The sequence below is a fragment of the Salarias fasciatus genome, chromosome 8 (genome assembly GCF_902148845.1).
Source record: "Salarias fasciatus chromosome 8, fSalaFa1.1, whole genome shotgun sequence".
In the NCBI taxonomy this organism is placed as follows: domain Eukaryota; kingdom Metazoa; phylum Chordata; class Actinopteri; order Blenniiformes; family Blenniidae; genus Salarias; species Salarias fasciatus.
Genome location: NC_043752.1, coordinates 21,494,192 through 21,519,770, shown reverse-complemented (window position 1 = coordinate 21,519,770; position 25,579 = coordinate 21,494,192). Strand labels below are relative to the sequence as shown.

Genomic DNA, 25,579 nt, shown 5'->3' with positions numbered 1-25,579 from the left:
GGAAATCTGCGCGAGCAGCGTCGTAACCGAGCGCGAGGACACAGTTTGAGCACGACAGAGCAAATTTGAGCGCGAGAGCAGAGTTCTGAGAGACAATACCACGGAATCTGAGAATGAAATTGATAAATGCTGCCCTCAAATATATTTTAAATGTTCTTGAATTTTGATAGGGATTTCATTCCTACTTTTTGAGCTGTACAGTTTCACCTCACAGTCCATTTACCTACACAACCTACTCACACACACACACGCGCACACACGCACACACACACAACACACACACACACACACACACACACACACACACACACACACACACACACAAACCACACACACATATATATTGCAAAACTTGCACTTAAATTAAAACAATCAGTAGGCTACAATTCCAGCAATATTGTGACTGCATTAACCTGAACGGTTTTACTCTCTTTTATGAAACATGTTTAAAGTTGATGTATGCAGCACAAGACTCCAGCAGGGTGAAAAACCCAGTTTTTCACCCCCGTTGCCATGGTGACTCATCGAATCAGGGCTCCGTTGATTCTGCCTTCTTAAAGTTCAGCCAATGCGCTGAACTCCGGATGAAACTGACAGCTGTTCTGGAACCGAAAACTCAGACTTTAATATCTCAGAGTGGATCAGCTCAGCGTCCAGGCTGAAGCTGAGTTTGTGGAACCAGCTTTGTGAAACGGCTCGCCGGTCTCACAGCGACGCTCTGATGTGCTTCAGATCAACATGCTGCTGAACTTCAAGGACGACAAGCAGGAGTGTCCCTGTCCCGACGACATCCGGGAGCAGCTGCTGGACTTCCACGAGGGACTTGATGAGGGCACTGTGGTCAGGACTTCACGCACAGCGCACACACACACATGCATGCACGCTCAGTCTTGTATTTCTATCCTTGTGGGGACCGTCCATTGACTCCCATTCATGTCTAGCCCTAACCCTGACCCTTACCCTAACCCTAACCCACACCACAACAAAGCCTAACCCTAAAGAAATGTTTTTGCACTTTTACTTTTTTCAGTAACAACAACAGGGTCCAAGAAAACACTGTTTCTCCTACTTAGGACCGGAAAAAGGTCCCACAAGGCACGTCGTTCCACGTTTTGCTATCCTTGTGGGGACATTTGGCCCCGACAAGGATAGAAATACGAGAACACACACACACACACACACACACCACACACACACACACACACACACACACACACACACAACACTACACCTTTCACTAAAGGTAAGAAGAAGCAAAAGCAAAAGGTTTTAGTACACATTCTCAATCATACAAGACACATAAAGCCACACTGACTAAACAAATAAACCTGCTGACTGAACCACTGGACTTCATGCAGACGACAGTCTCTTTCTGCTAATGTGTATCTCACCAGTGTGCATCTGTTCAGCGGTCCCCACATCAAACACAACTCACTCTTCATCTTTAACTATCTGTGCAGCAAAGTCCTTCATCAAAAGGCGTCATGCCATGATATTAAGGGTCTGTTGGAACAGGCAGTCAGTGTTAGTGCTGAATTCCCCACCATCCGGCCCCACAGTGAGTTTCTGAGCAATGTTTAACTGTTCACCGTCCACTGTGGGTGTTCATAGAGCTGGACGAAGAGCGGGGGATGGACGGAGACAGTGATTTCACCATCCGAGGTCGGCTCATGTCGCTGGTGGAGAAAGTTTCCTATCTGAAGAAGAAGATGGCCAATCTGACCAATGAGACGAAAGACAAGAAGCCCAGTGAGTCCTGCACACCTCAGCACATCCTGACGAAATAAAGGCTCTTTACTGTTTTATTTTTACACAAGTTATGTTTTATTGAACTGTTTCTACCTGTTACGTTGTTTACTTGACTTGTAAAATACACACGTTTGGACAAATAAAACGTGCGGATTTTACATCCGTTTTGTTAAAAACGGGCGTTTTTTACGGCGTGTTAAGCATCAGAGGCGTTGGATTAGTGGCGAATTGTGACTCTTTTGGCTTTCCATAGCTTTCTTTAAAGACGCACCAGTCATTAAAGGAGACGGGTGTTTTTAATGGAATACAGGTCATTATTAGAGGATTTACGGTAGTTCCATCCCTGCATCCAAGTTCCTCAAGGTGCTCCAGGACTGGCAGTATATTGAACATAATTTGGGAGGGTTTTAGCTTTCAAATGAGCCATTTCTCAAACCAATGAATTACTTAAAAGTCAGTTTATAAGTTGTTGTTCCTACAAAATGGGTAAGTGACAACACTTTTGTCAGGGACTGCATTCTTACAGTTGTTCCCCCGGCCTCGGTCCATTCGTCTCAGTTAGGTTTGTTACTCACCAGTGTGAACTCTAATTCTTGACTTGTTGGGGCGACAGTAGCTCAGTTGGTAGAGCGGGTCGTCTTATAACCGGAAGGTTGGCGGTTCGATCCCCGCTCCCACAGCTCCAACTGTCGTTGTGTCCTTGGGCAAGACACTTCACCCACCTTGCCTAGTATGAAAGTTGTGAGAGTGAGTGGTTGGTGGTGGGAGGGGCCGACGGTGCAGATTGGCAGCCTCGCTTCCGTCTGTCTGCCCCAGGGCAGCTGTGGCTACAGCAGCAGCTTACCACCACCCAGTATGGAGAGAATGAATAATGCAATGTAAAGCGTCTTTGAGTGTCCTGAAAAGTGCTGTATAAAACCAATGCATTATTATTATTACTGGTTGTTTATCTTCTCTTGACAGTTAAGTCAGAGAAATTCAAAAGATATTGACAGAATTATCCAGGCTGAGTTTGATTTTCGCCATCAGTTGATGAAGAAGTTGTAGTGAAAGGATTTTTGTGCGTGTGTGCGCGTGTGTGTGTGTGTGTGTGTGTGTTTGTGTGTGTGTGTGTGTGTGTGTGTGTGTGTGCGCCTGTGCAGGTACGCTACAGCAGCTCATCTCAGACACCATGGTCCGCTGGGCTCAGGAGTCGGTCATCGAGGACCGGAGCTGGTCCGAGCCATGTTCGTCCTCCTGCACCGGCAGTACGACGGCATTGGGGGCCAGGTCTGCTCAGGTCCTTCTCATTGGGTCAAAGAATAACAACTGCTTTTTACAATTACTTGTTGTATTGTATATCTTGTATCATATTGGTGTATTTATACATCACCTGTGTGCAGCATTGTGCACTACACGCCTTGCCTGTCAGCCTCCTCCGGTGGTGTGTGAGTTTCTGGTGTAAAGTGCTTTGAGGACTGCTCAAGTGGTGGAAAAGCGCTCAATAGGTGAAATGCAGTTGGCGTTCATGTGCAAATTGTTAAGTTTACTTATCTGACTTAAATCATAAATCTGTGATTTGGTTCAATATGAAAACATGAGTTTTTAAGTAGACACATTTTGAAGAATCCCTGCTTGTTTCCACTCGAACTGTCCACCTGTGCTGAAGGGGATTAAATGCAGGTTATTTAGATGATGTTGAGTGAACCTGAGTCTGTGTCCATCCAGGTGAGAGCTCTTCCAAAGACCTACACTATCAACTCTGTGTCCATCGAGGACACCATCAACCTGCTGGCTGCTCTGGGTCAGATCCGCTCTCTGCTCAGCGTCCGAATGGGTGGAGAGGAGGAGAAGCTCATGATCGAGGCCTGGGGTGAGGCCCTGCCAGCTTCTCTGCATTCTTCTCTCTAGTTAATGTATAGAATGCATATCCACGATATCTTCTTCCCCCAGAAAGCAAACATGAGCCCAGACCAGCGTTTGGTGGAGTTGGTGTGGATGTGCCTGCATGCTCTGTGCAAACATGTGTTTGTCATTAGTGTTTAGAAACAGCTGTGCTGCTTTGTTCCTGCAGAGACATCATGAACAACAAAGTTTTCTACCAGCATCCAAACCTGATGAGAGCTCTGGGGATGCACGAGACTGTCATGGAGGTCATGGTCAACGTGCTGAGTGGAGGAGACTCAAAGGTCTGTGCAGGAACCGAGTTGAGACCAAACATGGAAACCAGATCTTTTGATCTTTGTCTGGTTCCTCCTCTGAAGTGTACCTCATAGATTCAGAAGATGCTCACATCCCCCCAGAAAACACTACATCCATTCAGTCTCCTCGAACAGCGCCTCCTGCCTCCTGCCAGACACCGGCTCAAACATGATTCATGACGGATGGTGTGGTGAAAACCAGTAAAGACCGTGTGTGTGTGTGTGTGTGTGTGTGTGTGTGTGTGTGCGTGCAGGAAATCACTTTCCCCAAGATGGTGGCGAACTGCTGTCGGTTCCTGTGTTACTTCTGTCGGATCAGCCGTCAGAACCAGAAGGCCATGTTCGACCACCTGAGCTACCTGCTGGAGAACAGCAGCGTGGGCCTCGGTGAGTTCTCCTGCAGTCTCACACACCCTTCCATTTCTTCAATTGTTAAGAAAGTTCTATTTTCTATGGTCTGCATTTAGCTTAGTATATTTTTCTATTTTTATTTCATTCATAAAAGAGAAAAAAAAAACCACCCAGAACAATTGAGAACAACACAAAGGTTTCTGGGCGTCTGAACAGCAGGGAGCAGAAGAAAGAGTGAGCTTCTGAACCTTCATGGCCCAGCATCAGCTCCCAGGAGACCTCAGCACATCAGGGTGGCTTCTTTCTGGATGTGGCTCAGATCCTTTAAAGAACCTGAACTTCAGTAGCTGCAGCATTCTACCAGGTGACGTGAGAAGAAGATCTCACTGTGAACTGTGGCTTCTGGAAACTCCTTCCTCCACACACACCTGGGGTGTACATGGACAGCATTCATATGCGTGGGCTTCCATGCAGGAAGTGTGGTGTCAGAAGGAAGTGAGACCTGTGTGTGAGCAGTGAGGTGGCCATCAGGTGTGGCTGGAGTGAAGTGTGCATGTCCAGTTCTGCCACATCACTTCTGAAAAGCTTCTGTTTGGAGGCTGGTCGCCTGGTGGCGGTCCACACCTCGCCTTCCCGTCTGCTCCCCATCCTATAACGCCTGACTACATATGACACTAGGGCTTTGCGGGGCAGCACTGTGGGGTCAGGGGTCAGGGGGAAAGGCTGCTTCATGACGGCCAGGCCCCCCTCCCTGAGTCCAGAAGTCATCCCTCAGTTTCAATAGCGCAGAGGACACAGGTTGTGGAGAGCGCTCCGGCCTCTTGGGTCAGTGTGCCGTCTGAAAATCCATTCAGAAGAACAGGTCACAACAATCATTCACTCACATCAGAGGATGTTCTGCTCATCTGTAACAACCACGTTCTGTAGCTAATGTCGGGGTTCACCTGGTTTTCTCTGATCCAGTCAGCTTCAATGAGAGCCTGGTTTTCTTTTCTAGAGATAACTTCAGGATTAACCTGAGCTTCCGTCTGATTCTCTTCTTACTAAGTAAATCACCACGATAACTTCCTCAGAACAGCTAATGTGCTCCGCAGCAGGTTATGTTCTACATCAACCTGCAGTCCAAAAACATTTCAGCTAAAAGAAGAACACGAGGAAGTTCTGCTCCAAACATCTGCTGGAATAAAGAGAAGCTGATTAATCAGAGTTCAGTCTCCTCATATCGTAAGCCATATTAAAATTGTGTAATCTCAGGAAGTTATGTATTCGTACTGCCAGTATCCCCTCCCTGCCTTGAACTGCAGTGAGAGCAGTGGCGGCTGGTGGTGAAATTTGTTGGGGGGCTACAAGTGCTAGCATAATACTGATTAAATAGTTACAGGAGCTGCTGAAGCAACATCACCTGTGATACACAGTTACATCAGTTACAGATACACTACTTTTTTAGTGCTCTACATCCACTCTCTCACTCTGTCTCTCTCTCTCTCTCTCTCTCTCTCTCTCTCTCTCTCTCTCTCTCTCTCTCTCTCTGTCACACACACACACACATTTACGCACTACAGACGTGCTCCAGCCAGCTTCAGACACCCCACAGACAGCCTGCTGCAGCTGCTTGGTGACATGTAGCCAGACACGTCTTCAGTCCAGCAGCTGACCTCAGCTAAAACCAGGCGTCACGTCCTTCAACAGGTCGACGTGGGCCGACCTTATCTGAAAAGAAGCTCACATCGACGCCTTTCTGGGATGCAAACAGGTTTAATCACCATGTCGCTGAAGTCTGGTCATTTTTGGATGAAGTCCGTCTCGATAGACAGCGAGGCAAGAGCATCAATCGGTCCAAATCATCCACCTGGTTCCTGCTGACGCCGTCCCTGAGTGAGAGTGTTCCTGTAGTTGTGCGGATATTTGAATCCTGCTATTGTCCCACTCCCCCCCCCCAACTCCTCCGCCCAATTTTAATGCACCACATTGCACTTTCTAATCACAACTCACATGGTAGGGAGAATGTAGCTCGCTAAGAACCGGGTCACATATTAATAGGTAGGGAAGGTGAACAACAACCAATACGGTTTGGCTCGTGGGGACCAGCCCCCCCTCCCTGGCCAGACCCACTAGATCAAATCTGGCTTCACTCTGGCTCACGGGCTGCTCCTTGGTGGTGCGGGGGTTCCTGGGCGTGGGGGGGGTGCCTGGATGGGCCTCCGGGGGGACGGGGGATCTCTGGTGGCCCTTTGCTTCGGGTTGGGCTGGGGTGTGTGGGGTCGGCCCTCTGGCCCCGGGTACCTGTGGTGCGGATGCAGGTCGGCCCTGTGGGGGGTGCTTGTCTGGGTGGGGACTGGGGGGGGGGCCTGGGTGTCCTGGCGGCAGGCCTGCTGTGTCTTCTGGGCCCCCACAGGTGTGTGGGGGTGCACCCTCTGTCTTTTGTTTTTTTGTTTTTTTTTGGTTTTGGGGGGGGTGGGGGGGCAGGATTTTATCTAGCTGGGCGTGTCCCTGGTCCCCCGGCGCTGGAGAGACCCCGACTGGGTCCTGGTGGCGTTCCCTCCTGGCCTCTTGTGGGGCGCTGGGCCCCAGAGACATGTCCCAGCATTAGGGTGGGTTTCCCCGGGCTGGTGTCCGCTGCTGCTCATTGGGTGTCGCCTGTGCCCACGGCTGCCCCAGTGGGTCCTGGTTGGCCCTTGCGCCCGGGGGCGGGACGGATGGGGGGTTTGGGGGGTGGGGGGGGGGGGGGGGGGGGGGGGGCGGGGGGGGTCGCCCTGTTTCCTTGCCTCCCTCGGGGGCCGCCCTGGGGGCCGCCTCCGGCCTCCGGGTTGCGGCCTTTCCCGGTTTCCCCCTGGGTCGCGGGGCGTGGCATTATGGGGGCTCCGGTGGCGTGGATTGGTGTCGACTGGTAACATCACATGCACGTCTATATGATCATTCCAGCCTCTGCTTAGACTCACTGTGCAGTATAGAACTGAACCCGAACACACCGGTTGTTCCCCTTCAGAGCGCTCCAGACACTGGTTGGTGCCTCTATCATCGTACCCTCAGCTCGATCATCTCCATCTAGGTCAGTCCCCCCTCACCCTTTTCCCTCACCCCTCACAACGTTTCACAACCCTCACGTGGTGTTACACTGCCCTCTATCATAGGTATGAGGGCTGGTGATGGTCACTAAATTGCAAAAAAGAATAAAATTGCAAAGTGATCTTAGAAGTTGACAGCAGGGTTGTTTGACTTCGAGATGAATGCAGACAAAAAAAGAGAAAGAAAAAAAAAAAAAAAAGAATCCTGCTATTGGAGAATGAACCGTCTGCTCGTCCACGGTGGAGGTTGCTGCTCTGCGGGGTTTGATTGATCAAATGCTGTAAACTCCGCCCCCTGTGTGTGAACGTGCACTCACCCTGTTGGAAAAGCCTGGGCTGAATCATCAGAAGTCATTGAGATGTGACCGCTGGTCCTGTCGTCTCACAGCGTCTCCGTTCCATGCGCGGGTCCACCCCTCTGGACGTGGCTGCAGCCTCAGTCATGGACAACAACGAGCTGGCTCTGGCTTTAAGAGAGCCAGACCTGGAGAAGGTGAGGAGGAACGTGCACATCCTCATGCACTGTGAGAAGCAGTTACTGCACCGTCGCGGCTGGATGTGTGCAGGTGGTCCGGTACCTGGCTGGCTGTGGACCTGCAGAGCTGTGTGATGCTGTGTGTGCAAAGGATACCCGGACATCGGCTGGAACCCCGTGGAAGGAGAGCGATACCTGGACTTCCTGCGATTCGCTGTCTTCTGCAATGGTGGGACGGTTTGAACGCTGCCTTCACAGCGAGCTCCTGTCACTCTGCAGCTCGGTCTCATTCATGGTTTCTTCCCTGTGCTTCAGGTGAAAGTGTGGAGGAGAATGCCAACGTGGTGGTGAGGACTTCTGATTCGCGCCCAGCCAGAATGCTTTGGCCCGCCCTTCGAGGTGAGGGAGGCGCGGCCTGCTGGCAGCAATGGAGGAAGCCATTACCATACTCTCAAGATCCCACCAGGGACGGCCCATCGCCCACCTCTGGAGAGCAGCAAGGCACTGTGAGCAGGCACAAACACAACACGCAGCCACAACACAAAGACACAACGCAACACAAACACAACACGACCACAACGCAACACAACACGACACGAACGACACGACACAACACAACGCGACACGACACACGACGCGACGCGACGCGACACGACACGACACAACGCAACGCAACGCGACGCGACGCGACGCGACGCGACACGACACGACACGACACGACACGACACGACACGACACGACATGACACACAACACAACACAACATGACACAACACGACATGACACGACACGACACGACACGACACGACGCGACGCAACGCAACACAACACACAACACGACGCGACGCGACGCGACGCGACGCGACACGACACGACACGACACGACACGACACGACACGACACAACACAACACAACACAACACACAACACAACACAACACGACGCAACACGCAGCACAACACAACACGACACGACACGACACAACGCGACGCGACACGACGCGACACGACACGACACAACACAACACGCAACACACCACAACACAACACAACACAACACAACACATGACACAACACAACACAACACAACACAACACAACAAACCGCAACACAACACAACACAACACAACATGACACAACACAACACAACAAACCTCAACACAACACAACACAACGCAACACGCAGCACAACACAACACAACACAACACAACACAACACGCAACACAACACAACAAACCGCAACACAACACAACACAAAACAACAACACAAACACAACAAACACGACACAACACAACACAACAAGACACAACACGACACAACGCAACACAACACAACACAACACAACAAACCGCAACACAACACAACACAACACAACAAACCGCAACACAACGCAACACGCAGCACAACACAACACGACACGACACAACACAACACAACGCGACGCGACACGACGCGACACGACACGACACAACACAACACAACACAACACAACGCAACACGCAGCACAACACAACACGACACAACGCAACACAACACAACACGACACGACACAACACGACACAACGCAACACAACACAACACGACACGACACAACACAACACAACACGCAACACACCACAACACGCAACACACCACAACACAACACAACACAACAAACCGCAACACAACACAACACAACACAACAAACCGCAACACAACACAACACAACAAACCGCAACACAACACAACACAACGCAACACGCAGCACAACACAACACGACACGACACAACACAACAACACACAACCACACACACACAACCACACTACACACACAACACACACCACACCACAACACAACACACACAACAACACAACACCAACACAACACAACAACACAACACACACACACACACACAACACACACACAACACAACAAACCCAACACACACACACCAACACACCACAACACAACACAACACAACACCACACACAACACCACCACACAACACGCAACACACCACAACACAACACAACACAACACAACACGCAACACAACACAACACAACACAACAAACACGACACAACACAACACAACACAACAAACCGCAACACAACACGACACGCAACACACCACAACACAACACAATACAACACGACACGACACAACACGACACAACACACACCAACACACCACAACACACACAACACAACACACAACACAACACAACACAACACAACACACACAAACACAACACGCAACACACCACAACACACACAACACACACGACACGACACAACACGCACACAACACACACGCAACACACCACAACACAACACAACACAACACAACACGCAACACACACAACACAACACGCAACGCAACACAACACAACACAACACGACACGACACAACACAACACAACACAACACAACACAACACAACACGCACACACCACAACACGACACAACACAACACAACACAACACAACACGACACAACACAACATGCAACACAACACAACACAACACACAACACAACACACAACACACAGCCCAACACACATCCTAACACACAGACCAACACACATCCCAACACACAGACCAACACACATCCCAACACACATCCCAACACACAACACACAACACAACACACAACACACACACACAACACACAACACACATCCCAACACACAGACCAACACACATCCCAACACACATCCCAACACACAACACAACACACAACACACAACACACAACACACAACACACATCCTAACACACAGACCAACACACAGACCAACACACAACAGTCCATGCAGTTAGGAATGATTGAAAAAACTTAACCCACTGTAAAGAACCAGGCAGCAGTTCCTGCCTGCACAACACTGTGTTCTACTCAGAGAAAACGTCAGGATATGTAAAACACACACACTTGGTTTGCCGTGTCACATTGCAGCCTGCAGGCTGCTCATGTCATATTATATGAGTGATTTTAGAGCGTGGGCCTGGGACACAGACCTCGTGTCTGAACAGTGCCGGCCCGAGCCGCCAGCCGTTTGGTTTTCCTGCCTATCAGTCCAGAGAGCAGCCAAATATGAGAACACATCCTGGCTGAGGTGTGAACCACATCATTGTTTTGTGAACGAGGCGATTACTGATGCAGAGCTGAAAAAGGAAAGAATGTTGTTTTGCTTTTGCCTGAATGAATCGCTGTGTTCTATACAGTCGCTGACAAAAGTCCCTGCTTAACTAATTTATCCATTTTGTAGTTACAACAGCTTAGAAACTGACTTTTAAGTTTTTTAAAGAATGGCTTATATGAAAGCTAAAACCCTCCCAAATTATGTTTAATATACTAAATGAATTCACTTCATTAAAGAAAGAGTGATCATTCAATGAACACAGAAAGGTCAGATTTTGGCAAGACAAAGGTTTAGTCTCTCCTACAGAGAGTAATGTGACACACTGAACAAATACAAAAATCTGTTGTCGAAGATCGGGGAATGAAGTCCTGGTGCTGTGAGATTCATAACACATCTTGCATGACTTCCTGCTTGAAGGACGGCATCATGCAGTTCAACAATGATTCATTCAATTTACTGAAGAATTCATCGGGAAGAGCAAAGAAAGCAGCCGACATGCCTGTGAGGCTCAACAGGATGAAGCCTGAATTTGTCTTAACTATATTGGCCAAATTCTTCATTGAGACCAAATTCTTCACTGCATGTGAGACACACGCGGCGGGTTATTGTGCATTTGGGACCGCCCAGTTGTCAGTCCATGCTGTCCTGACTACAGTTCCCATAATGCTTTGCAACCTGGTCACATGAGCAAAACAACCTCTGCTTGCTTGTCTATGAAGAGGAGCTTCGACCGTCAACCTTGATAATAATAATATTAATAATAATAACAATAATTAAGAATCACATCTTTCTTCAGAATATCGATTCATCTTCATTTGCACTTCTGGGATCCTCTGAAACGACGCCCGCGGCGTGACGTCTCTGAAGCTGAGAGGTGCATGTCCCACCACGCCACGGATTCTCATTGGCTGTCAGTGGAGAAATGTGAACTCAAGTGCCCAGAGCCGGCCCTGTGTCTGAATGACAGCAAAAAAGGGGGGGGAACTGATTAAACCTTCGTCACAGGGCGGCTGTGGTTCAGTGGGGAGAGCAGTCTCGCTTGGAATTGGGAGGTTGTTAGTTTGATTCCTGTCTCCCCCTGTCTGCATGTCTCAGGAAGTGTATACCTTTTCCTCTGTAAACATACAAAAGAACATTCACTGCTGTTTAACAGAAGTGTGGTGTGTGTGTGTGTGTGTGTGGGTGTGTGTGTGTGTGTGTGTGTGTCGTGTGTAGCAGTGACATCCTGCTGGATGAGGAGGATGATACCATCCACATGGGAAACGCCATCATGGAACCTTTCTACGGCCGCCCTCATTGACCTGCTGGGTCGCTGTGCTCCAGAGATGCATGTAAGTCTCACACACACACCACACTCACACCACACACAGACACACACCACACACAGACACACACACACACACACACACACACGCGCCCCTTCACTGTTGAAGAACGTCATCAGACTTCCAGGTTGCCGCTCTTGTCCTGGACAGCTTCTGAGTGGTTACCCAGGGTGTGTTGAGGGTTTGAACTCCGTTCCACAGCAGGTGTTCTGGAGGTGTCTCCATTCTGGTGTCCGGCGTCGGGCAGTTCATTTCTTTAATTTGACATTTGTTTATTACCAGATATGTTCATTGAGAGCTGATTGTCATTTACAACAATGGTCTGATCAGTCGGCAGCAGACGATCAAGTAATCAAGTTCAACAAATCACACAAAGCAAATGACAAGACTTAGGAAACTGAAGGCTAAAGCAGGTGCAGTGCTCCTGAATTGTTCTCTCACTGATGGTTATCACAAAGACAGCGATACGTGTGAGGCCAGTTAGGAGAGAGATGCAGGGTTTCTGTCAGCAGCTTCAGGGACCTGGAGTGGGGGATTGGTCCAACGTGGCGCAGACTTTGGGAATGGGAGGTTAATGAAACTGTTTCCAGGGAAGCGTGCAGGTGGAGGCTATGAATGGTAAGAAATGAGCTCAGATATGACGGTGTTTCCACGTGACTGAATCCAGTGTGGAGAGAGCCAGTTCACCACTGGAAGGAGCTTCGGTAGCAAAGCGACGTGATGGAGGAGGGTTTCTGAGCAGATCTCAATCAAATAATGGAAGGACTGTCATTCTGACCAGAAGGAATGTGGTGGCGTGGGTGATGGAGTGTGTTCCAGTCAAAAAGGCTGATTCCCATGTACTTATAGCAGGACGCAGGCTGGATCTCAGTGTGGCTCAGTGACAGAAGTGTAACTGGGTTTTCAACTTGTGGGAGGTTTCTGTTCCAGGCTATGGAGGTAAATTTGTGTCTTTATTTTTCAATCAAAAAAAAGTTTCTTCAATCGCAAAACATGTTTTCAATCAAAAAAAAAAAAAAACATTTTCAATCAAGAAAAAACTTGTTCAAACCCAAAAACAATATTTGTACCCCCAAAAAACTGCATATAAACACGTTTTTTCTTTGATTGAAATTTTTGTTTTGGTTGAAAATACATTTTTTGATTGAAGTCCTATTTTTGGATTTGAGCCATATTATGGGTTGGACATTTGCTTCTTTATTATTCAATCAAAGATATAACAAGATATATGCTTCAAAAAAGAGACTTCAAAAAAGGGATTTCAAAAAGAGGCTTCAAAAAAGTAGCTTCAAAACTTTTTTCACTTCAATCGGAAAAAAAAGGTGTTTGAAACACTCCGAACATTTTTTTTTTTGCTTTGATGAAAACATGTTTTGCGATTGGAGCAACTTGTTTTTATTGAAAAATAAAGACACAATTTACCTCCATACAAGACCAAACACTGTGGTCTTGCCAAACACTTTGGGTTTGGGTGGTTTGGTCGAGAGTATTGAGAAAATGTAATTCATTTTATGCAGGACCTTCATTTTGAATATTGCAACGTGAGTGATAGAGTAAGTGTCCTCCATCAAGTGAGGTCTTCCTCAGTGGTTTTAAAAAGGACTGCTGTTTGGCAGAGATGTTACCAAGGTACCTGGTACCTGGTTTTAGTGGGACCTTGAGTGTATGCTGAAAAATAGATCTAATAAGCAAACTGATTTGTTCGAGTTTATAGAGTATTCTGGAATTAAAGAGAATCCGCCGACAGAAATGTGTTGTTTCAGGAAGGTAAGCCTGTACGTTTTGCAGGAACAGGACTGTTTACTTTCTTCATACTTTTATGTCGTATGGCTGCTGCTCATGGTTTGATGAAAACAGAGAGGACACCCTGCCTGCTCCCTCGTTCAGGATTTGAGTTTGGAGAAGTATTATTGGTAACACTTTACTTGAAGCTCCCTGTATAACACATTATAAGTGGTTATAAACACTCATACATGATCACAATGCTTTATAACTCACTATACAGCACTATACAGCATAGGGTTCAGGTTAGGTCCTGGCATTGTGATCATCTATGAATGTTTATAACTATAGCTACAGGTGTTATAATGGCATTATAATGCTTTATGAATGTACTTATAATGTGTTATACAGGGAGCTTCAAGTAAAGTGTTAGCGTATTATTTGTCTTGACACATGCACTGGGTGGGAGGAAGTGACCGGAGACTGCTGAACCTATAATATCAGGAAAAAAAAAAAAAAGCCCCATTCACACTGCAGACGGTCCAGAGGCTGCTCTCCAGCTGGACGTTCGGGGCTGAGACAGCAGCTCTTCTTACTGTGGTCTGAGACTCTGGACTTGACCAGGTCCCCTCAGGACTACAGCCCAGTACTGAAGGCCTGGCAGTCAGAGAGCTGTACCCTGCAGCCTTCAGGACAATCTCAGACAAGCCGGATGCAAAATGAGCCATCAAATGAGGCTGACAGCCGTCCTGTGGACATCCTGACGGGGACGGGCGCCATCAGCTCTGTCAGCTCTGCTACAGACCTTCAGACAGCGAGACACAAACCACTGTGAGGATAGGGAGTACAGCTTCTGACTCTCCTCCTCTTCCTGCCTCTCTCAGCTGATCCATGCAGGTAAAGGTGAGGCTATCCGGATCAGAGCCATCCTGAGGTCTCTCATCCCCATCGAGGACCTGGTGGGAGTCATCAGCATCCCGTTCTCAATGCCAAGCCTGGCCAAAGGTGACAGACAGCAGGAACCCTGGACCTGTGATACTGAGGAGCCCCAGCATGTTCATGAGTGTGTGTGTGTGTGTGTGTGTGTGTGTGTGTGTGTGTGTGTGTGGTGTGTGTGTGTAGATGGACTGGTCGTAGAGCCAGACATGTCAGCAGGTTTTCTGTCCAGACCATAAAGCAGCCATGGTTCTGTTCCTGGACCGGGTCTACGGCATAGAGGACCAGAACTTTCTCCTGCACCTCCTGGAGGTGGGGTTCTTGCCTGATCTGAGGGCTGCTGCCTCTCTGGACACTGTGAGTTCACTTCTACACAGCATGCATAACACTCCAGGGTGAAGTGTGTGAAGAAAGAAACACTGGTCAAGCGTTTCCCACATGAGGGCCTGGTCGGGGGCGTCGCCTGGATATCTTTCACTGCTATTGAAACTCAAAATAAACGCTGTAATAAACTCACTCACAAATATGTAAATGAATCAGGGATAATTAGTGGCTGTAACGGTACTTACATATTTTGATGCTTGGTATTTCGAATTAAAACGAATCTGCTGCTTGCTAAGTTAACCTGACACTCTCAGTTTTAGGTTCTGTTCTGCAGTTTTGGTATTTCCAAATCATTTAATAGAGATCTTGAAAAGCTGTCAGAAAGTTTTGGAGATGATGAGGTCCTGCACAGGTCTCCTACTGAGATCCAGTGTTTCTGAATTACAGATGTTTTATTTTTATTGCTGTGATGAAATGTGTAAGAGGACTTCAAGTCCTTTAAGCCTTTCTACTTATCAGCTGTTCATGGTCATTGTGGTACCAGATCCATTCTCTGATGGTTCTGTGTTGGGACGTTAAAAAAAAGTGATGGAAGCAGCTCATTTTCAGAAGCTTGTTTTTTTTACATGAAAGGTGAGTTTAAACCACTTAGCATCAAATCTAATGCTTGAAAAGCTCCTGTTATTTATTTATTTATTGTTTGTTTGTTTGTCAGATTAAGGCTGTGGTCAAGCTGACTTTGTTGATCCTCGTTGGTAGACTTGCTCTGCGGGAGCATGCCGAGACATGGACTTACAGTCAGAGTGAGACAGACCCAGAAGTGGACTCAGACAGGAGTGCAGAATGTATTGCGATCATCTGGAGCAGGAGTACTGCAACCCAGCTCTCCTCCACCGCACTGCCATCACAGAGCAACAACTCAAGGAGCTCCATCTCAGTGAAGAAAAATGAAAGAACAGCCTGCATTCGAAGCACTGTGACACCGTAACTTTTAAAGTAACGGTCAAGACCTGACCTGCTACGACATGGAGATCCACAGGAATATGCAAGGCGCTGGTAGCGATGGGCTGGAGAGTTAAATCAACCTGACGACGCTGACTCAGTGGAGAGAGCGGAGCTCCATCACTTTGGTCTAGTAGCTGGGCGTATATTGAATTATTTCGATAAATTTGATTTACTTTTTCAATCGATGTGAAAAAAATTAAATGTCAACATCGAGTTTCATGTTTTCTGTCCCTCTGCCATTTTAGACCGGGCGCGTGTTATACACACAGTGGCCACACCGGGAGGACCGGCGCTGTAGCACAGACTACGGTCCAACATTCTCTTACAATGAGAAGAGCCCCTAGCCGGGGACAGAGAATGAACCGTCCTTCCCGGGATTAACACGGTCCGTTCCTCATCTTCTGCCATAATGCAGTCGGCCGAATTATCAGACAAATAAAAAGGAAAAGGCTGATATAAGGTGCAATATGAAATAAGGAGTGCAAATATGATAAAAATGAAAATGAAAACCTAAATCGCATGTTTTGTTGGTGCTTCACTTTGATCTGTGTGGGATTTGAACCCATTTAAATTTGATCTATGTGAGATTTTTTATAAACTGTTTATTTTTTCTCCAGTTTCTTTTTATCTATTTATCTCAAAGCAAATGTTCTTGTTAAAATGACCTCCGTAATAAGTACAACTGGTAATACAACTAAATATAATGCTGACGTTTTGGCACTCAATAAAAGATCCTATTTTTGAAAAATGTTTGTGTTTTTTTACACAGAAAAAAATCGATTAAAATTGTTAGTCGGATTTCAGGCAGAAAAAATTGAGATTTCCTTTTTTTGCCTATATCGCCCAGCCCTACTTTGGTGACACTGGAGAGTCAGGTTATTTTACAGCCAGCTGCCTTTACATCAAATCAAACTTTCTTTGTATTCATACAGTTGAGATTGACACAAAGTGCTTTACAGCATAAAAAAAACAAAAGCCTTACCAAGTGAAGCCGTCCCTCCCGATCAGTAGATCCTGCTGATCAGTTGATCTCCTCCCACCCCTCTGGTCGCTAGATCTAATCCAGCTGTTGCTCTGTGTTTGGCAGGTTGCTCTGAGCGCCACAGACATGGCGCTGGCTCTCAACAGGTACCTGTGCACCGCTGTGCTGCCTCTGCTCACTAAGTGTGCTCCTCTGTTTGCGGGGACGGAGCCGTTCGCCTCCCTGATCGACTCCCTCCTCCACACGGTGTACCGCCTGTCCAAAGGCTGCTGCCTCACCAAAGCCCAGAGGGACGCCATCGAGGAGTGTCTGCTCGCCGTGTGCGGGTAAGACACTCTGATCCCATGGATTTGCAGCAGTGTCGGTGCCGGCCAGCCTCAGTCACATGTCAGGATTGTCTTTCCATTGTTTATTTGAAAATCAATTAATAATGAATTTAGACATTTCCCGCGGTGGCGATTCTGTTGACGTCAGACCGTTTTATTGTACAATGTAAAGCTTTTCTCACCAGAGTGTTTTAATTGTAATCCCTGAAAAACAGGGAACATTCAGTAAAAATGTTTGTGCTGCTGACATGTAGAATCACCCAGTCAGTAACGCCAAGTGGAAAACAGTCGACTGCATTGTGTTTTTATGTGTCCTGTGACTGACCAACAGAAAACTGAGGCCTTCAATGATGCAGCACCTGCTGAGGAGGCTGGTGTTTGACATCCCTCTTCTGAACGAGCACACCAAGATGCCTCTGAAGGTGAGAGAGGGACGCCACTGATCACCTCACAAAAACATGGATTCCACCTACGAAGCACCATCTCAATGCAGACGCACATCCTCAGTCACATTTACACACTCATGTTGAAGGCTTTCTTCTTTCTCATTTCCTGTCTTTTCTGCATTTTCTGTCTTTTTACAATTTTTCTTTGTCTTTTTCATCCATTTCAGTTTTCCTGTCCTTTATGCTTCCTGTCCTTCATTTTCTTTCTGCCTCTTTCCTCATTTTTCTGCTTTTTTCATCCTTCTGCATTTTTCTGTCCCCTGTCTTTATATTGTTGTTTTTCTTGTAAATAGTTGTACCCTATATGTGTTCAGCTGATTTTCATCCTGTATGTTCATTCTCACAGTGCTTTAAGATGTTTGGAACTCATAGTTAATGATGTCTCTCCAGCTTTTGACCAATCACTACGAGCAGTGCTGGAAGTATTACTGCCTGGCAGGAGGCTGGGGAAGCTTCGGAGCAGCTTCGGACGAGGAGCTTCACCTCTCCAGGAAACTCTTCTGGGGGATATTTGATGCTCTTTCACACAAGGTGAGACTCCCCAGTCTACTGTAGAAATGGAATCAAATCATAATAATTAACTGTCTAAGTTGATATTTAAAGCACACTCACTGATTTGTATGATGCGAAGGAGGCTTGGAGTTGCTCATTGTTGGTTCTTGGTGTCGGTTCAGCTCTCAAAGAAAGAATTGCCAACAAAACAACAAGTCCTCCAACTCAAACAGCACACGGTTGGTTTTTCATGCCCCCAATTATAATCGGTAGTTCGGTTTTAAAATCAAGAGTCCTGGTGACCGTGTGAACAACTTCATTGATGCACCACAGAGAAGTGTGGCCCGTCATTGGAGGCAGTGTGCCTCTGTGTTATCGTAGCTCTGGATTCCTAACCCTCTCATCTATGATCAAATCTCTACTTTGTGTTCACAAAATGGAACTCATGTTTTCATTTGCTACACACAGTCGTGTTCTCAAATGACACACACCATTCATTGAGCACACACAAGTAAGCTTTTACTGCACACTACCAAGCATTTACAGCATGTTGTAAAAATGGAACACGCCCAGAGAAGAACCCCTCTGTGGGGCTGAGGAATGGAGAGCACAGTGGGAGGAATAACAGCGTGAAGTGTGGCTGGTCCTGGAACCACTGACGGTCAAGCAGAGCCCGGTGGAAACGCACACTGTCCCAGAGGACACCATCAGTCATTCTTGGAGGATCATCAGTGTGATCTGGTGGAACTAGTTGTTCATGGAGGTCATCAAGCAAGGCCAGCAGCAAGTCTGTGCTACAGGCACCAAGATGCACATGGCGGTGCAGGACACATGGTTATGTTCCCACCACGCTGGCCGGGGACCCCACAATGGCCCGCTGGCCTATATTTCTTCCCCTGCACCTCCTCTTGACCAGATTACAGTTTTTCTTGATTGTCAACACACATTTCTCAATACAACAACAGCTTTCTCAATACCGCACACACAAAACTAAAAACTGCACACACAAAATGCTAAACCTGACACTTCCTTGTGTGTGTAGCAGCAGAATATTGTTCTTAGTATTTTTACAACAATTAATGTACAGTTGACTGCAGAGTGTATTGTTGGTTGAAGCTTTGAGCTTTTACTTGAGCGGTGTGTGCAACAAATGAACATTGTGTGTAGTGTTTAGACCACAAGGTGATGTGCAGTTGGTGTCAGAGTGTCTGACGTCAGGGTCTAGGCGAGTCATAAGGGAGTGTGAAGTAGTGACAATTGGGGTCCAGCGAATGGTACGTGAAGTTAAGGTTGTGCAAATTGTGCCAAAGTTTAGATTTTTGTGTGTTAACAATCGTGAAAAACTGTAATAGAACACTATGCCGTGTTTATACACGGAAGTCCAAACAACTTGGCCTTCACTACCACAACTCTCCCCATATTGGCAACTCACACGTTATCATCACACTCCTCTGGAACCGGCATGAGAACAGACCAGATGTGGACCGTGGATGGACATGTTACAAGTCTGTATTGTAAATATCGATGCGCCGCGTCTCGGGAAGTTTGTCGGAGACGCAGCAGGGCATGAAAGCCTGTGGAGGTAGGAGGTTCTCAGAAGCACGCTATGATGCCCAGCACATGGACATGTAACCCAGCTGCACTGCGTGTCCGCTCCATGTGGGCCGCCTCTCCACAAAACCTGCTTGGCTCTGCGTTGTGTTTCTTGGACTGATATAGGTGCAGGGTGACGTGTAGATAGAAGATGACCCAGACAGCAGGGTTCGATGTGAGATGGAGGCTATATTCCTTGCCAAGTTTTCACACATACACAACCTTAAACAACAGGAGAAAAGAATATTCACAGGTTCATCTTCTCTTTAACGCTCAACAACATGCAGCTCATCCTGACTGCCAGTGAACTGGCTGGCAATGAGCAAAAAAATTCACATTGACACACTGATGAAGGGATTCAGGCTGAAATGACACGCACACCATCAATATAGCCAACTACACGGTGCATAACAAACACAATAACATATTTTAAAACGGAAATGGTTTAACTGCAGCATAATTTATATATTTGTGAAACACATGAGCTGCTGGTAGCACTGCGTACCTTAAACAACAGGAAGAAAAGAATACCAAACATGGCGCCCCCTCCAAGAAAACCTACAGAATACGTACAGGGCTCCTTTAAATGTTGACTTTAAATGTTTACTTTAAATGAACGGCCATCGTTTTGAGTGGGGTGGGGAGGAGCCCTCTGTCCTGTTCTGGGGACTGATGGAAGAACTCAAGTCTTCCTGCAAAGATGGAAGAAACCTTTGGAGGCTCTTGCAACTGAATGCAAGCAGACGGCAGCTGTTTTGATTTGGAAGGCTGAACTGACGTCTGTGTTCAGAGACCTCCTTCTGTTTGAATGAATCTGCTGTATACGCCAGTGCTGAACTTTAGTCTGTTATGAGCCAATCATGACAGTTGCTTTTCATTAGTTGACAAGTTCCTCCAGGCGAGGAGCAGAAGGATCGGTTAACCCATGGATTTAAACTCCAGGGCTTGGAAATGATGTCTTCATCTGGTCAGAGCTCCAAACCATCTCAAACTCTAAAACGTGTGTGTGTGTGTGGTGTGTGTGTGCGTGCATTGCTGCTGTACAGCGCTACGACCACGAGCTCTTCAAGCTGGCCCTGCCCTGCCTCAGTGCTGTCGCTGGAGCTCTCCTCCAGACTACATGGAGTCCAACTACATGGCCATGATGAGAAACAGTCGTCCATGGACTCTGAGGGAAACTTCACCCCGCAGCCTGCAGACACCACGGAGTGAGTCTCAGCCTCAGTGAGAGACCACGCATGGTAACCGGCCCTCTGACTGTTTTCTCCTCCGCAGTGTGGCTGTCCCAGAGAAACTGGACTACTTCATTAGCAGATATGCAGAACACAAACCATGAGAAGTGGTGCATTGAAAAGGTAAAGGATACCTCTTTATTCTTTCATATCATTGCTGTAATTACATGGTCAGCACAGTGAATAGGCTATCGAATTGCAGTTAATGTATGACACTATCAGACTCACAGGCTCCTCTGCCCGCCTCTTCTTGACTTTTAAGCTGACTCTGTTTTGCAGTTTTCCACTGGTTGGTCGTACGGAGAACAGATGTGTGCAGCCAGTAAGAGCCACCCACTGCTGAAGCCATACAAAGGACTTCCTGAGAAGGTCTGTGAAGGTCCACCTCCAAGTGGAATGAACTCAGAGCTGACACATGCATGCTTACATTTGATGTTTAAATCTGCACATCTGCTTATTTTTTATCTTATTCATGACAGTTATTTCACATTTTATTCTTCTCATAAGGTTACCTTGGTATCCTCACTCCAGTTAAAAAAGAAGTGTTTTTAAGGTCACCAAAACCTTCTTGGAGCACAAAACTAAAAGCTATTGAAAGATTCAGGGTTATTTTTTGTTTGTGTTGGATTTTTCTTGATTCCCAAATCTGATCAATCATCCTGAAATCCTCGCATGAAGCAGCTCGAACTGAAGCTTGACTAAATGGAAAGGTCTTAAAGTAGAGACAGTGTCAGCCTCAAGTACTGAACAACAGGAAGCTGAAGCTGAGCCAGCTGAAGCAGACCCATCTGCTTCAGCTGGTTCCACATGACAGGAGCCTGATAGGCGACAGTTCTGTCTCCTGTTCTACTGTTAGAGAACCGAGAACCTCCAGGAAGCAGCACTCTGAGAACCAAACGTTCTACTGGATCATATGGGACCAACAGCTCTTCAAAGTGCCACTCGAATCCCCTTTTGTAGCTTTTTCAAAAACTTTCTTAGGAGTGTTTAAACTGTGATGATGAAGTTTTTAGCCAAAGTCACTAAACCTGTTCCGTTTTCCAGGACTCTGAACTGCCGTCAAAGTCCAAGCACCTCAATTATCACTCTATGTAGAAGGGGTTCCAAATTCTCTTATGAATAAAATTTAGAATGTTGTACGTACACACACACAAAAAAAAGTGTAATTATCAAGCCTGTGTTAGCACACTAGTAAGTAGTCCGTGTTGATGAATCCCTGCTGTTCTACTTCATGCTCAAGAACTTTCAGGATCATTTCCTTCAGAAACGCCTCAAATCAGCCATGGAAAAAACTCACCTCTTTCTAAATATATTATCCTCAACCTTTACAAAGCAAGTCAACGAGGTGAACTTTTCTTAAAAATGAAGCACAGTTGCAGGTTGAAACAAACCAGAAAATAGTCTTTGGTAACACTGAATGTTGGGGAACTTGATAAGAGAACCAGTAACAGAAGAAAAAAAGGTGGTTTGACGTTAAACATGGTGTCAGAAACCTGAGAGTGGACAGAGCCGGACGAACTCTGGCTCAAGATGTAGAACATAAATCATAGCATAAATCCATTACTATTTGTTTTGCCAAAAAGATAAAAAAAAAAAAAGATCTGGTCTAGATGAGAATTGAGCTTCCTGCTGCTCCGGTTGGGGTGAGGGGACAGGAAGCGAGGAGACAGGACACACAGGTTCTTGTATCTACATACAGTTCATGTATAAGCAGAGAGTTCATAGGCTACAGGAGGAACACTTGTCAGTGACACATAGATAGGAAACATTACATGGAACGAGAGAAAGGAGCAGAACCCACATGGTAGGAGCCGGGGTTTGGTAAACCTCCAGCACCCACTGAGTCCGGGCTTCCTCAGTCAATCAGTGGATCACCGTAGCTGTTAACAGTTAACTGAAAGCTATGCCCAAATGAGGGAATGCCAGCGACGTAGCCCCTCTTCCTTCCTGCCCTCTCTTTTGAGAAGCTGCAGCGCAGTACGCCAGAGAGCGGGACACCAACGCCGCATTCGCCGCCGCAGTCTCAAGCTAACACTCATCGTGTCCCTAAACAGACACAATCGAATCCAGTGAGAGCCACTGTCTGCCCCGACACGCCGATCACTGGAAATGAAAAACTGATTCAGTAACCTTAACTTCCATCGGGAGAGGTTAAGCAATGAATCCTTCAAGCATGCCAAACACAAGGAGACGCCACAGCAGCGTTAGCCGAGCTTAGAACAAAAGACAAGAACAGTGACAGCTGTCGCAGCCTCTGGAGGGCCAACACAGCCTGGAGTCTGGTACGAGCCCTGGAGGCTGGTCCTGTTATCTTCAGCGCCGTGTGAACAACAGGCCAGGAGAAACGAGGAGCTGAACCTGTGGTCACAACCTTTCCAGGTCACCCAGGGCTCGGTGTTGGTACGCACACTGGAATCGCAAATGAGGGAACACTCAGTGCTTTCAGTACCGCCGTCTGGCGGTCGGGAGGGACGAAATACAATTCAACATACATAAATAAAGGGTGAAGCAGATTTGTCTGTTTCATACAGAAAAATTCATGTAGGAGTCTCTCTTTTTCTTTTTTTCCTTGCTTTTGGATCCCAACAGCCAACAATTCATTTTAATGTGAAATTCCTCAGGAGGTGAAACATCGGCCAGGCTTTGCTCCTTGAAATGACGATGAGTGTGTCAATATGTGACTTTCAGTCTCCATGTGAGAGTTTTGAGTTTTCATGGATGATTATGTTTATGGGGAGTGTTACTGCGAGTGGTGTAGCAGGCACTTCGCCTCCTTTACATCAACTTCCAGCAAAGTGAGAGTGTGACCCAGAGGATGGATAAATTATTTAAACCCAGGCAAATCACACTGTCTTTATTCTTCTAGTGATAGAAGTTAGTCAAATGAAAAGCCAAACCATGTGTCAGAGTTGTTCTTTTTATTTCATTGATAAATTCAGAGTATGTTTTTATGTTTCATGTTAATTTTCAGTTTTGATTTTTATTCCTGTTTAATTGATCTGTTCTCTTCTTTGGGTTCATGCTGTTGTAAGTGTTTGGATGCAGTGTTTAGATCTACTGGCACTCTGTGATAAATGCTGGGAACAAACCCACTCCTGTGCACACTTTGCTGTCCTTGAGTTCAGGTTTTGTGTGCAGATCTGGTTTGACGTTGGGTCCTGATGTTTCAGGACAAGAGGCATACTGCGGCTCCGTCAGAGAGTCTCTGAAGACCATGCTGTCCTGGGGCTGGAGCATGGACCGGATCAGAGAGGGAGATCCTGCAAACCTGCACAACAAGTCCAGGAGGATTTCCCAGGCCAGCCAGGTACACATGTCCCGTCCTGCACGTCAGAGTCGTCCTGCTAATCACCCCATGGTAACTCTTCCATCCTCAGCTTTCCTTTGAAGGAGCTCCAGCTTTCAGCCCGAGACCCATCGACATGAGCAACGTCACGCTGTCCAGAGACATGCAGGTGAGTTGAGCCTCCTCCCTCAGCCCTCACAACCCCAGAGCAGGGGTCATACGACCCTAACCCCATCTTAAAGAGCCCCATTAGTCCCTACAGAGTCCAGAGCGTTCTACCTGGGGTCCATTCTTCATTAAAATAAGTTTTAAATTCATGCTTACAGTGACAAACACTGACAGTTCACACTGACATTCAGGTCCAAGGCAGAAGAAGAAACAACATACAGCAACACATACGAGGGGGGACCCAAAAGTCCCCGGACTGTGGTTATAACTTTTTATTTTTTTATTTTCACATTTAATCAACACTGTCACCTTCACAGTCCTCTCCTTCGGCTTGAATCCAGCGCTGCAGCCGGGTTTCCACTGCTCAGAACAGTCAGCATGCTGCTGCGTAATGGTCCCTTAAGAGCGTTCTTCGATTTCTTCTGCACCTCTTCCACGTCATCAAAGCTCCGCCCCTTCAGTTCTGTGTTCATTCTTGGGAAGAGACAGAAGTCTCACGGGGCTGAATGGAGGGGATACGGCGGATGGGGCAGCAGGGCCATGCCGTTTTTCACCAGGAACTGTTTTACCGCAGAGCCTTGTGGGTAAAACAGTCCCCCCCTCCCACAGCGCCGCCGCTTCAGCCTGACCGCCTCCCGAGCGCCGCAGCAGGGAGGATCTTCCAGACAGCCTCCATCGTCCTCCAGCTGCCTTCCAGCTCCTGGACATGTCCACCCAGCCTGGTTCTGCTCCTGGTTCAGAGGCTCCGGAGCATTCTGGGATTTTTCGAAGGGGGGGGACTGTAGTAACATGAACACTGGC

General features: G+C 47.2%; 1 protein-coding gene across 1 annotated transcript in view; it reads left to right on the top strand.

Annotated features, from left to right (window-relative positions):
- The window catches only part of LOC115392908 (ryanodine receptor 2-like), a 274,406-nt gene that overhangs the window by 166,523 nt on the left and 82,304 nt on the right, over window positions 1-25,579 (top strand). Inside the window, 30 exon segments of the mRNA XM_030097575.1 lie at window positions 733-840; window positions 1,614-1,749; window positions 2,892-2,951; window positions 2,954-3,018; window positions 3,457-3,601; window positions 3,805-3,917; window positions 4,184-4,316; window positions 7,734-7,741; window positions 7,743-7,838; window positions 7,912-7,938; window positions 7,940-7,960; window positions 7,962-8,049; window positions 8,136-8,308; window positions 8,310-8,326; window positions 12,157-12,226; window positions 12,228-12,272; window positions 14,873-14,993; window positions 15,111-15,145; window positions 15,147-15,281; window positions 17,341-17,561; window positions 17,893-17,983; window positions 18,398-18,538; window positions 21,139-21,196; window positions 21,199-21,234; window positions 21,237-21,300; window positions 21,368-21,419; window positions 21,421-21,447; window positions 21,604-21,697; window positions 24,495-24,631; window positions 24,702-24,779. Coding sequence (XP_029953435.1) covers window positions 733-840; window positions 1,614-1,749; window positions 2,892-2,951; window positions 2,954-3,018; window positions 3,457-3,601; window positions 3,805-3,917; window positions 4,184-4,316; window positions 7,734-7,741; window positions 7,743-7,838; window positions 7,912-7,938; window positions 7,940-7,960; window positions 7,962-8,049; window positions 8,136-8,308; window positions 8,310-8,326; window positions 12,157-12,226; window positions 12,228-12,272; window positions 14,873-14,993; window positions 15,111-15,145; window positions 15,147-15,281; window positions 17,341-17,561; window positions 17,893-17,983; window positions 18,398-18,538; window positions 21,139-21,196; window positions 21,199-21,234; window positions 21,237-21,300; window positions 21,368-21,419; window positions 21,421-21,447; window positions 21,604-21,697; window positions 24,495-24,631; window positions 24,702-24,779 — 2,595 coding nt within the window.